Genomic DNA, 14,225 nt, shown 5'->3' with positions numbered 1-14,225 from the left:
TTAGGTCAAGGTGAGACGGTGCACATGGAAATTACATGCTGGCAAAGATCCAAGAGTGCCATTTAGGTAATTTCATATTAGCTCTTTAAGATAATGACGCAGACAAATTCCCAACTTAAAAAGATTTGAAATCTCAATACACGCAGAAATTCCCTCACATCACGTGTACCGATACATCACCAATACCATACGAAATCTGTTACCAACCAAATACCGACTTCACTCTCTCTCTCTATAGTCCATATATATATATATATATATCTAACCCTTCTCTTTACTTGCTCTCTCCTTCTTCACCATTCACCATGGTTCTTGAAATAGAGCCAGCAGAGATCACAAAACACAAAGCAGAAAACGCAGACATCATCGACGAAGACGAAGAGTCCCCAGTCGAAGAGGTCCGACTGACGGTGTCGAACCACGACGACCCGACCCTCCCGGTATGGACCTTCCGCATGTGGTTTCTGGGTCTGGTCTCGTGCGTCCTTCTATCGTTTCTCAACACATTCTTCTCGTACCGGACCGAACCGCTCGTGATCACGATGATATCGGTTCAGGTGGCCACGCTTCCGATAGGCCGGCTCATGGCGAAGGTTCTCCCGACGACGACGTTTCGGCTGCCGGGTATGGGGGAGAGGGAGTTCTCGTTGAATCCGGGCCCGTTTAACATGAAGGAGCACGTGTTGATTTCGATATTCGCCAATGCCGGTGCCGGGTTCGGTAGCGGAGCGGCTTATGCGGTCGGTATTGTGAATATCATCAAAGCTTTCTACCATAGGAAAATCTCTTTCTTGGCTAGTTGGATTCTTGTAATCACCACTCAGGTCTCTCTCTTTCTCTCACTAATTCAGTATATAAACGGACCTACCTATATATGTGTATACATGTGTATCTGTATCGGCCGAGTATATAATCGGCAGAACCGACTGATTTGTACAGTTATTTGTCCAACATTTATAGGTGCATACATGCATATATATAGAGTATATAATCGGCAGAACCGACTGATTTATACAGTTATTTGTCCAACATTTATAGGTGCATACATGCATATATATATACTGGTGTTTCTATATTCTGGTAAACCTACAATGTTTGTTGTTTATTGGCTAACATTGTTTAACAGACAAACTCTTGAAACTTTTTTTTTTCTTCTTCTGATTTTAATTATATCTTCTTAATTTTTAAATGAATAATGATAGATAATTTAGAGTCGGATAAATTCAAATCTTAGCACAGGTTGATAATTATTATTTTAAAATTAAAATCATTAATAATTTTATAATAACTTCTGTTGCACTTCAAATCATTATTTTTCTAGTATAAAAATTAATCCCATATATATGACCGCCCCATTTAAGGCACTTTTCAGATTTTCTGTATCAAATGATTCAACTCTGTAAATTCTATGTAAATATAATAAGGAAAATACTCAAATCTTCACTATTTTTTATTTGGTAATTAAATATTACATGATAATTTATTATTAATCCACATAGATTCTTAAGTATTGTCCATATATATATATATATACACAAATTGACACAGGGTATTTATGCTAACATGGGCCCATGTGCAGGTGTTGGGATATGGTTGGGCTGGAATTCTGAGGAAGTATGTGGTGGATCCGGCCCACATGTGGTGGCCCAGCAGTCTCGTTCAAGTGTCTCTCTTCAGGTAATAACCTCAACACGGGGTCGTTTAGAACATCCAACACAAAATAAGTAAGAGAACAATTTTGTGTTTGCACTTTGCTTTCGAGAGCATTTGGTTTGACATAGAAATCGAAAAAAATTTAGTTAAAAGTTTGATTTCAAGACACTAATTTGGTGATTCAAAATGCAACAATTGTTTATTTGTGTTTTTGTGTGGTTAATTTAGGTAGTAAATTCTAATTAAAGAATTCTATTCCTGTTCCATTTCCATTTCCATTTTCATTTCCATACTAGATTTTTTAATATGGAAAATATATATGTGTAAATATATATGTACATGTGTGTATATATATGTATATATATTGCTAGGTTTGATTACTTTATATCGTTATTTTTTTTTTCGGAAAGTACTTTATATCGTTATTTTCCTTTTCTATCCTGATGACATGGGAGGTTCCATGGATGATGGACCTGTCATTGGGCAGCCACTTTGGCATCAAAATGGGAGCTTTCCAGAATAAGGCAAATGGACCTCCAAATTGAGGTTTCTTTATATGCTTAGATGGGTCCACAAATTAAATACTCCATTTGGTATTTTTTTTTTTTTTTATATAAGTAATGTTATTATGAGAGTTGACAAGTGCTCAATATTTATGAATATAGACATATTTAACCAATGAATAGAGACTTATTTTTGAAATTTGTGTAAAATAAGTCATTTAAGAACTCTTTTAATTCATTGCTTAAATAGGAAGAAAATCACATCTTTATTTAACCAATGAATAGAGACAGTTTTATAAGATTTGTGAAAAAAAAATCATTTAATAACTCTTTTAATTCATTGGTTAAATAGGAAAGGGCATATCCTTATTTAATCAATCAATAGAGACAATTTTTGAGATTTGTGAAAAAATAAGTCATTTAATATTTTTTTTAATTCATTGGTTACATTCATTGAATAGGAGAGTATCCTTATTTAACCGATGAATAGAGACGATTTATGAGATTTGTGAAAAAAGAAGTCATTTAATATATTTTTTAATTCATTAGTTAAAAAGGGGAGAATACATCTTTATTTAACCAATGAATAGAGACAGTTTTTTGAGATTTGTGAAACATTAGTCATTTAATAACTTTTCTAATTCATTACTTAAATAAGGAGAGCAAATCATGGGATGACACAATTGCATCATTATTTTTATATTGGAAATGATTTTGGGCCTTACCAAATATACGAAAGTGGGACCCTACACTTCCTTATCTCTTACATTAATGACCACTCACTGCCTGACTCTTCGGTCCAAATATCTACTCTTTGAAAGAACTAGAAAACTCAAAAAATAAAAATTTGGGCCAAGAATATTAAAGAAACAAGTTTTCATGTCCAATGCAGTTCCATGTAACTAGGTTTGGCTTTCCTCCTTCACAAGGGGTCTACTAGGCCATGGCCCCACTAAAATTTCGAAAAGCAAAATCTTACAAAATCATTAGTAGTTGTGAAAATAAATGAAATCAATTTAATTGATAAAATTGCAAGAGAAATGAAATCCAATAATTTAAGCAGCTTTCAAATTCAAAGTTCAAGTCTATGAATTAAAATGTATGATCCCCAACTTAACTTTGTTTATGAATTTCCTTGGTTGGGTACATATTTCTAATATTTTCGTGAAAATTCGACTATGACTGCAGATTCTACAAGTACAACTACTAGGTTCCAATCAAAATATCATGCAATAACTCTTCTCTAACACAAGTTATGTACTCATTTGTGATCACATTGTACTTTGTTGTTTTGCTCATGTGTAGCATGTAAAAGTTTTTATTTATTTATCCTGCACTTTATGTGAAAACATTTTTTAACATCACTGCCTTTATTTCACAAGAGATGATCTTTTCCAGTAGAGTGTGCTTTTGATGTCAGCATTTAAGCAGGGAAAACACACACACACACACACAACTGACTGCCTGCCAGTTGTGGTTTGACTGCGGCACCCTAGACAGAGTGGAATGGAAACGTACGATTCATGTATCCGGCTCCAAGTAGTTGGGAAAAAGGCTTGTTGTTATAACTGACTGCCAGTATTTTGATTATATATTTTGCAGGGCTCTTCATGAGAAGGACCATAGGCGAATGACACGTGGGAAGTTCTTCTCAATTGCACTAATCTGCAGCTTCTCCTGGTACCTCTTCCCTGGCTACCTCATCCCCATCTTGTCAAACATTTCTTGGGTCTGCTGGGCATTTCCAAAGTCGGTAACAGCTCACCAGATTGGATCAGGCATGCGTGGACTTGGTCTCGGGTCCCTGACCCTTGATTGGTCAGTCGTCGCCTCATTCCTTGGCAGTCCTCTTGTCACCCCATTCTTTGCCATTGCCAATGTCTGTGTAGGGTATGTTGCAATAATGTACGTGTTACTTCCTGTAGCCTACTGGGGATTGAACCTATACACGGCCCAAAATTTCCCCATCTTCTCTTCACATCTATTCAGTGCCCAGGGGCAGATATATAATGTATCAGCCATTGTCAATGACAAGTTCCAGATAGATTATCCAGCATATGAGCAGCAGGGACGTCTCTACCTCAGCACGTTCTTCGCTCTGACTTATGGCATTGGTTTTGCTGCTGTTGTAGCGACACTCAGCCACGTGGCCTTGTTCAATGGAAAGTAAGTAATGCAGAACTGTTGAATTTAGTATAGGGTTCATTACCTAACTGGAGAAACTTTATAGGGTTTCATTCACAAGCTGTTGTTCTTGTAGACATGCAATGCTGCCTGCTATGTTGTGAATTTTTGTTACCATAGAATAAATATTTTCATAATACAAAACAAAGGACTTATGGACTCATCTTAAATTCTATAGGAACACAAAAGATGATGTACTTTTGACAAAAAACCAGGAAGTCCTCTAAAGAAATTGCTTCCATAGAATACTTTTTATCAAGCTAATCTTTTGGAAAAGATTTTTCTTTTACCAATTATAATCGTTTATACATCTTTATAAAGACAATATCACATCTAAGATTATCAAGACTTATTATGTTGGTCCTCTACTCTTGTTTTTGCAAGGCTAATGAGTAGTTTCTGGCATTACCTTGGCACTCTATTTGTGGGACTAATATTCATTTTACTAGCATTATATCTACTTTATATGAACATATGCAAATTGATGTGCTACACTACATAGGGAGATCTATAACCAGTTCCGAGCTTCATACGGTAGGAAGAGTGACATTCATACAAAACTGATGAGGAAGTACAAGGACATACCTAACTGGTGGTTCCACCTGATGCTTGGAGTGTCATTGGTTCTCTCTCTCGCTCTTTGCATCTTCATGAATGATCAGGTTCAAATGCCATGGTGGGGACTCGTTTTTGCGTCAGGCCTTGCATTGATTTTTACCCTCCCTATCAGCATCATAACTGCAACAACTAATCAGGTAACAAAATTGAATTGGACCCAATACTCTTCTTACAAACTTATTTCTGCAATGTAATTTTTAAATTAGTGGGCGGTTCCTTTAACGTTCTTAAATGTGTGAAGAAAATTTTCTTATCAACTAATATGTGGGCGGTTCCTCTAACGTTCTTAAAATTTACTTCACTTTTGACGCCAGACACCAGGATTAAATGTCATCACAGAGTACATCATGGGTGTCATTTTACCAGGAAGACCGATAGCCAATGTTTGCTTCAAAACCTATGGCTATATAAGCATGAGTCAGGCGGTCTCATTTCTCAACGATTTCAAGCTGGGGCATTACATGAAGATTCCACCAAGGTCAATGTTCATAGTTCAGGTATAACCTCTTTTTGCAAAACCATTATTACAGGAAAGAAAAATAAAGCAACTACGAAAAAAAATGAAAGAAAAATAAATAAAGAGCGGTCACAACATTTTACATTCTGTTTTAGGAACACATTAGTTTTACAATGAATGAGTTTTAAACCTGATGTAATAGCACATCATTATCTTGTGGCTAAATAGATTTGACAAAAATTTAACAGTGCAGTATACTTGAAAAATTAATTTCTAATGTGTGCGAGACAGCACTAATTGGACAGTGTGGTAGATTGTTTTAATTGACTGGTATCAATTAGCAATTTGGTGTAGGCATAGAAGAGTCAAAAACTCGTTAGCTTGATCTTTTCTTTCTTTCTTTTTTTTTTTCCCTGGTAAAACATGTTTTTTTTTCAAATATTTTAGTCTCTGATAGTTATCAAAAAATATATATATATCTTAGTCTCTGATGAATGATAATCTAATTACCTCTTCACATTAGTGTGTGGGAACTATATTAGCTGGAACAATTAATATTGCAACGGCGTGGTGGCTGCTGACAAGTGTCAATAACATATGCCAAGATCAGCTTCTCCCTCCCAACAGTCCGTGGACATGCCCTGGTGATCGTGTCTTCTTTGATGCGTCGGTCATCTGGGGTTTAGTGGGACCAAAAAGGATCTTTGGGAGTCTAGGAAACTATGGTGCTCTCAACTGGTTCTTCCTTGGAGGTGCCTTGGGACCTCTTTTGGTATGGCTGCTACATAAAGCATTCCCGAGTCAGCAATGGATCAAACTGATAAACCTTCCAGTACTTCTCGGAGCAACAGCTGCAATGCCACCGGCTACAACTTTGAACTTCAATAGCTGGATCTTCTTTGGGACGATCTTCAATTTATTCGTTTTTAAGTACCGAAAGGGTTGGTGGCAGAGGTACAATTATGTTCTTTCAGCTGCCATGGATGCTGGACTAGCTTTCATGGGGGTGCTTCTGTACTTCTCACTGAGCATGGAGGACATAAGCATATCGTGGTGGGGCGCTGATGGTGAGCACTGTAAACTCGCTGCATGTCCAACTGCCAAAGGTATTGCTGTTGACGGGTGCCCAATATATTGATTCTTATTTCAGTCACACCACCAAATTAGCCCAAGGTTTGCTTAGATTCTAGGATATTCATTGATAGAAGTAAGTTTCTTCTTAGAATGTTTTTTCGTTTGTTGTTGTACTGCCCATAATGTTAATGTTGGTGATAAATTGAAGATTTATATGAAGAAAGATTTTTCTATGGCATTCCTTTTGCTCTGTAACTTGTTGCATAGAGATGGAAATAATCTGCTGTATTAGTATCACAACTATATTAACACAGCTGTTACACAGCTGTTACAACTGCAACGATAGATATCCAATATTTCTGGTTGAGGCCTATTCATTACAATGGCACATACTTCAGCCCAGACACCTTCTGACCTCGGAGTTGAAGTTCTGACTTTGTCACTTTGCCAATGAAGATTGCACGATTTTGTGCTCCACCTTGTGAAAAATTTGGCGCGGTTTTGAAAAATCCGAATGTATATAATCAATAATACCTTTGCTAGTGTTTGATCCCATCTTGAATCTACTGTTAGACTGCTTCCAATATACGCAGTAATCGAAGAAAGATCAATCATATCTCAAGCCCCATAGCCATAGCTTCTTGTCTAATCTATTCCAGATTCTACAAATGTGCTTCCAACCAGCTTGTAGAAAATTTGAATCTTCTGTATTTCAAGATCATCAAGTCCTTTTTTACTGGTTTTCATTGTTCATACTTTTACTAAATAGGTAAAATTGACCAGCTTAACAAAAATTAAATTCTTCTTTGGTTACTACATATACATTACATATTGGAAGCACCACCACTTTTAAATACATACAGAATGTGTGTCTGATATTTTAGACACTTAACACAAGTTTGAACCTAGGTCACACAATTCTTTTAAAAGGGTGCCACTCTCGCACTCCACGCGCTCTCGCTCCTGCTACCACAGTGCTTACGCTTTCGCAAACTATCCGTGTGACCAGGGACACGGATCTAGGAATTCATATGGGGGGGGGGGGGCAAATTTAAATAGAGGGGTTTTTCATAATTTCAGTGGGGGCAATTTCAAATTTTTTTGTTATAAATGCAAAAAAGTATAAATTTAGAAGTATAAAATGTAATAATAAAAAATTTCAGTGGGCATAAATCTGTGCCTGCGTGTGACATAAGTTTGAACTCCTTTAAGAGTGTAACTCATCCTAAAAATCATAACAGTCTGTATATAATGTTTTCTATGCAATGCCTATACAATTTGTATCAATAACTTGTTATAAGCAAAAATATATAAATATGAAACATGGTCAGATGCAAAAATATGTTTCCACAACTAGTACTAACGTTGATGTTTCAAATTCCTCTAAATCCCAAGAGGTTAGTTTAATGACGAGGTTCTTCACTCACATCCTCGAAGTTGAGAGTTCAATTCCCTTTGGAGCCACCCCAGGTAAATTTTCTAGTAATTTTCGGGTACATGTGGAACGGTTAATTGCATATATTCGGTGATAGATTATGGGGTGCTCTAAGAGGCCAGACACTACCATCGTGAAAAAAATAAAAAGAAAAAAGTATTCCACTAATTATTATACTGACCTTGCACCCCATTCAGAGCTTTTCAGGCACGAAACAGTCTTATGCATGCATGCATTGCATTTCCACTTGATCTGCCAATCTCCAGGAGAGCACACAAGGCATGAAAACACACACAGAATTAAGAAAGCAAGTTAAACACATGGCCATTACTGGTTAAGGTCATTTGAGGACTTTTCAGCAGGGAATTTCTCCTTTTCACTTTTTCACTATTTCAAGAAAATAATAATGTTGTTTTCTTGATGTAATATTGAAGACAACCAAGGGTGTTTTGGACATTTGAAGAGAAAATTTGTTGCTGTTTGGACCTTATAAATAACAATCAACCTTTCAGCTCTTTCAAACTCAGAAGACCTCATCTTGTAGGTAAAATGCATGACCAAATTTTCATATATACATCACTTGTATATCTTCTACTGTATGACCAAATTTGTATATATACATCACTTGTACTCTCTCTCTCTCTCACACACGCACACACTTTCTCACTCTCGCTCTCTCTCTCTCACACACACACAAACATACACATTATAATTACAAATAATAAGTGGCTAGACATAGATGCTATTACAACCATTTAGTAGTATTACAGTGTGTGCTCTAACATAATGTTTCATATGAAAGAAATATAAATTAGTAATTTTATTTTCAATTTTTTTTTTGGGGGAATATATTTATTTTATTTTCAAAAAAATAGTGTTTAATTTTATATACACTTATATAGTGGGTAATTTGCAAAGTAAGGAATGGAGAATCACCAAGAACTAGAATTGGCTGAAGCACAAAGGACTGCAATAAGCGAAGACCTTGTCACGGCAGCCAAGCAGCAACTACAGTTTCTTGCAGCCGTTGATAGGAACCGCCACCTTTATGATGGCCCTGCATTGGACCGTGCCATATATAGGTAAGCACCCCAACAAATTAACTTATTTTTTGTTCGAAAAAAAAAATCTTATTTAAGTTAATTAGAAATAAATATCCTGGAGGGAATTATATATTTTCCCCTATATTCTCAAATTTTAAAAAGTTTAATGCATAAATAAAAGCACTTAAGGTGCAATGTCAAATAATTATATGGTAGTTATTGTAGGACCAAAAGACCAGAGTAAGAACTTCTGAAGTCTTATATGTATGCATTTATAAGGCCAATAGTTCTTGGTTATATACAATTATTTATAATATCCATTTATTTGGAGGTTCACAGATTTAAGTTGTGTTTTGAAAAATATATGCAATTTTCAGGTACAAATTCTTTTGGCTTCCCTTACTAGCCAAGCATTCTGAGTCTCAGTTTTCGGAAGGCCCTTTAGTTGTGCCTCTTGATTGTGAATGGATCTGGCATTGTCACAGGCTCAATTCAGTACGAGAACATACACATATGATTTAGTTCTTGTTACATGGGACTTTTGTGCTAAGTTTACTGATTCTCAGGTACGCTACTTGACCGATTGTAAAGAACTATATGGAAGGATCATGGACAATCGGAATGTTGTATCCTCTGTTCATGGGACTTTTAAGAGGCAAACTGAAGAAATCTGGAACATGATGTATCCGAACGAACCATATGAGCTCGATTTGAGTGGCAACATGGAAACTGTTGCTGAAAATAAAGTGGGAGCTTTAAAAAACACCAAGTATGATCTGGTTTCAGCTGTCAAAAGGCAAACTCCTTACTACTTCCAAGTAACAACATAGTTTTTTAAATTCTCTTTATAACAATATGGAAGATCTACACAACTATATCTAATTAACGAACTTGAATACGTGTTTTATTGATTAGCTTCTTCATTTCAAGTCTAAACATAGTTGTTCGCTCTTGATTTTTGCTTAGTGATGTGATTGTTATCTTTTTCAACCACGCCATCCTTCCATCTCTCCAATTGATTTACCTACTTTATGTATGTGTGTGTACAAATATGTCAATAGGTTTCCAGGCCATGGATGAAGGATGATCGGTTTCTTAAAGGAGATGTGGCACGATATAAGGGGTTTCTGCATTTGATCAAAAGAAACGGAGAGAGGAACATTAACCGCTTCCTTGTGCCAACTTATGATATTGACCTTATTTGGAACTCTCACCAATTGCATCCTGTTTTTTATTGTAAAGATCAAGTGGCAATACTCAGTAAGGTGCTTCAGCATAACGACACAGATTCTGATAGGACTAAAGGTAAGAAGCTCGATGTTGGATCCAATGAAACTGCCAAGCAGTGGGAGGAGGCATTTGGTTCGAGATGCTGAAGGGTAGGGGCGATGTATAGAGGCAGTGCTCCATCTCCTCTCACCATCAACTTGTGTGCATTAAGCAATGTGGGCAAGAAGCTGGTTCAGTCCATTAAGTACCAAGATATGATTCAATTACCCAAGAAAATGCTCGTGGAGGTTGCCTCGAATACCATCTACTTTATTTTCAACACAACAAAATTAAATTTTAGACTTCGAGAGGAAATACTAATTCAAGGCCAAAGAAGAGCATATACATGTTCGCATGCACACAAATAAAAATATAGTTGCTTATATAACCTTAGCTTGCCAATAAAATCTGTCAGATATAAAGGATAATGAAGTTATGCCTTCAAATTCAAAGGGCATGTTATGGTGCTATTTTATATTCTGTAAGATTAATCATCCTGGCTAAGCTTTCTACAGCATAAGGAGATTAATCCTGAAATGATCCTCAACATTACTTAATTGAAGTTGTTCAGCCTGTGCAAAGAGTACATTTTTTCGTTCTTGAACGGTTTTAAACAAATTTATTCTTCCTACTTATGTTTGAATATGAATTTAATTTTAATTTTGTTTTAATGTTTGTAGTTCTTTTTCTCTAATTATCATTCAGGTTATGCTGGAGATTGTTGATGTCAGGAACTTGCCAGCTGGGCATACAGGAAGCCTCATCCTCTACTTCAGTAAGAAACAGTCTGATCTATTCTTCAACACCTGGAGAAGGTTAAGCATTTCATGTGAATCAGGAAAGAAACAGGTTGCGGATTTCCAATGCGAACCAAGTGGAGAACTGCTCATTGAACTCGTGTCCTATTCAGGGTTACAAAAAATGTTGGGGACTACCTTGATCTCCCTACAGGACCCCAATTCGATTTCCAAACTATCAGTGGAAAATTGGTTCGAGTTGGTTCCAAATTCTGGAATTGTGGGTTCTAAGCCGATTAGTCTGCAGATTGCTCTCTCTCTTACTACTCCATTCCCGACACCATATGATCTGCACGTGGCTCAGGCATATCGATTCTTGATAAGTTCTTTCTCACCACTAAGTATTGAAAAACTTCAGTATGCTAAGAGTTGGACATATATTGTAGATGAGGCTGACAATGAGATCATCAGCATCCAGATGAGGTGCACGAAACGCCAACTCATAATCATAAACTACTAGAAAATACTTATGATTTCATTGCAGATATTTACATGGAACAAACATTAAGATGAGGAAATTCGAGTTCAAGCTAAAGACTCTACTCTCCGAGACAACATTCTCTGTCGTCTTCTAAATTTACAAATCCAGATATTTCAACCGAGCCTTATGATCACGATCATCTCAACATTCTATTAGACTGTCTTAGCTACTCACCTTTGTTGCGCGCTCACACACACTCAGGTTTCTTTGAATAGGGAATTCTAATGCAAATCATGAGCCCCGCTAAAATTTTGAATTCACTTATTTACCTCTTGAATGTATGTTCATTGTTTAGGGACCCGAAAAAATCAGAGGGGGCAAAAAACAGCATTTCCAAGAAAGAAGTAATCGGTATGACAAGATCTGGCGAAACGCGTGTTCTTGCAGAGTTTGTAGGAGAAGGATGGTTGCTGATGGGCTCTCAATGGTTCTTTCAACTTCAGAGGGAAGTTAGTGAGGAAGATTGTATGTTTGGGCTCATAGGCAATCGAAAGGTTAAGAGTTTATATATACCATTTTTCGCTTGATTTTACAAGCTTGAAATATGGAAAATGTCTCATTTTAAGGCTCATCTCAAGTTGAAAATGCAAATTATGAAAAAGAGTGAAGCAAATTACCTTGAAAACCATATCGTGAAGGGTCCATTTCACTTACTTATTGATGAATTTTTGCCTTAGATGGTCATTTTTCGTGGAAGGAAACTAGACTATGAACTCAACTACCGTGGGAAGGAGAAAAATGAAAGGGACTTTATGACCATAGTTGAATTTTCTGAAGAAAATCCTTATGGAAAAGCAGTGGCTTTACTCAACTTGAAAACCAGTTTTCTCAAGGTACATTGCATATGTTGTTTCTTTATTTTCTCATTCATAAGATAAAACTTGAAGCTAATACTAATTTAGTTGATTCGGGTGATTGATGAACAGGTTGAGGAACAATGGCTTGTATTGCCTGAAATCACAGTGGCTTTTATACTTTCTGACATCTTGAAGAAAGAGGGCTATGATTGTTTCACTACCAAAACAGAGAATTCAAGAGAAATAGATGGTACTTTTGACAAGGATGTTGAAGTGATGCTAAAAGGTGGTTGTGGCCATAAAAATATGGCGAAGTGCTTTAGTGGATGGAATAAAGCTGGTAGTTGCGGTGGCTGTAGAGTTAGCTGTGGTAGTGGAGGAAGTTGTGGAGGAGGAAGTTGTAGGAGTGATGCTGATGGCAATGATAAAATAATGAAGAGCAATAACTCTAGTGGCTGTGCTGCTAGCTGCGGCGCCTCTTGTGTTGAGGATTGAAACTGGTCCTTGTGGTGGCTACCGCGGTTGTGATGGTGGTGATGGCGGTGGCTATCATGGAGGAAGTTATGGAAATGGTGGTGGTTTTCACAACTAATTAGCATAGGGTGTGACACAGATGAGGAAATTGCCACAAAAAATATTATGTCCTATGAAGTTCTGAATTTCAATAAGCTAAAAATGCAACCTTTATGTACTTACTAGTTACTACTATTGCAGTAATAATGAATTTGTTTACATAATAATGCAATTATACTAGTTACTAAAAGTGATGATGTATGAAGCTCTCATTTTAATTAATTCTAAATATTTTATTATAATAATTGTATTTTAATCCCGGCAAATTAAGGGAGGAGAGTCAAACACGGATACACCCGCTCAGATAGCTGAGCTCTCTACAAGATTATTGAGTAATGCTCATGGAACTCTTGAGTAAGCTAAATAACCTGCAGTTCAAATAATAATACAGTTATAAATTGTTTTACATAACAATGCACTTACGATTGTGTGGAGGGAAAATACTTCCCCACCAATAAAAGAATGACACATCAGCATGAGAGGAGACCACCATCTATATATATATATATATATATATATGAAGACTATTCAACTTCCAACTTGGGCTTCAATATGAATAGTGGGCCGGGTTAACCAAGCACAGTGGGTTGGACTCATTAAGAAGGCCTGAGCAAATAGGACTTCAAGCCCAATTACGAGTATACATTATAAACCCATTTTTTGTAACAGTTTTATTAGAAGGATTACTATTGTTGAGGCGAAATTCGCGCAGTCCGATACGATACCGTTTTCCTGCAAGGAAGAGAGGAGAAGATCGATGAACCTTGACGGCACCGGTGTGGTGCCTGCCAAGAGCTCTCCGACGATCAAATTAGTCACGGAGGTCTAAAAAGAAGGCAGGGATTAATAATAGTTTTTACGTCGTACCTTCTTTAATGGCTTAATGCCCTATTTATGGCTGTCGATTGAAATCAAAATTGTTCCGCTGATGTCGATGGTTGACCTTATCTTCCGCTTGTGCGAAATCATAGGAGATTTATTACCAGATTTGTCGGGATATGATTTAATCCTTTTGACCTCCTCCAGTTATAGTAGGATTATTCTTACTTGTTGAACCACGTCAGGTTTGATTTCATTATTCTTGATAATGAAATCTAATAAATCTTATCGAGGGTATGGTAGGTTTATATTTTTCCCTATTAGTTACCCCCCATTCCCAAGCTTGCACGTCTTGCTTTGAGAATGTAATAAATAATAATAATACTTTTTCTTTTTTTCAACCCCGGTGAACAGTACCCGCGGGTACTATTCACGTAAATAGTAACTCAGGGAATTTTTTTTTTTTTTTAATACCCCTGTGAACAGTACCCGCGGGTATTATTCCTGCGGGCACTATTCATG

The 14,225-nt window shown here is 36.6% G+C and overlaps 1 protein-coding gene and 1 pseudogene across 1 annotated transcript; both read left to right on the top strand.

Annotated features, from left to right (window-relative positions):
• Nucleotides 1–305: 305 nt before the first annotated feature.
• On the top strand, nucleotides 306–6,553 carry LOC132272691 (oligopeptide transporter 4-like). Its single transcript, XM_059773790.1, has 6 exons — nucleotides 306–824; nucleotides 1,580–1,677; nucleotides 3,759–4,322; nucleotides 4,843–5,095; nucleotides 5,273–5,455; nucleotides 5,939–6,553. Exons 1-6 carry the CDS (start codon nucleotides 306–308, stop codon nucleotides 6,551–6,553), a joined length of 2,232 nt encoding a protein of 743 aa, XP_059629773.1.
• Nucleotides 6,554–8,706: 2,153 nt separating this feature from the next.
• On the top strand, nucleotides 8,707–12,806 carry LOC132272689 (glycine-rich domain-containing protein 1-like; annotated as a pseudogene).
• Nucleotides 12,807–14,225: the final 1,419 nt, after the last annotated feature.

Source organism: Cornus florida, unplaced genomic scaffold (assembly GCF_030987335.1).
Source record: "Cornus florida cultivar Cherokee Brave unplaced genomic scaffold, ASM3098733v1 CherokeeBrave_3.0.0_Hap2_Chr09, whole genome shotgun sequence".
Taxonomy (NCBI): Eukaryota; Viridiplantae; Streptophyta; class Magnoliopsida; order Cornales; family Cornaceae; genus Cornus; species Cornus florida.
This window is presented reverse-complemented; position numbering and strand designations above follow the sequence as displayed.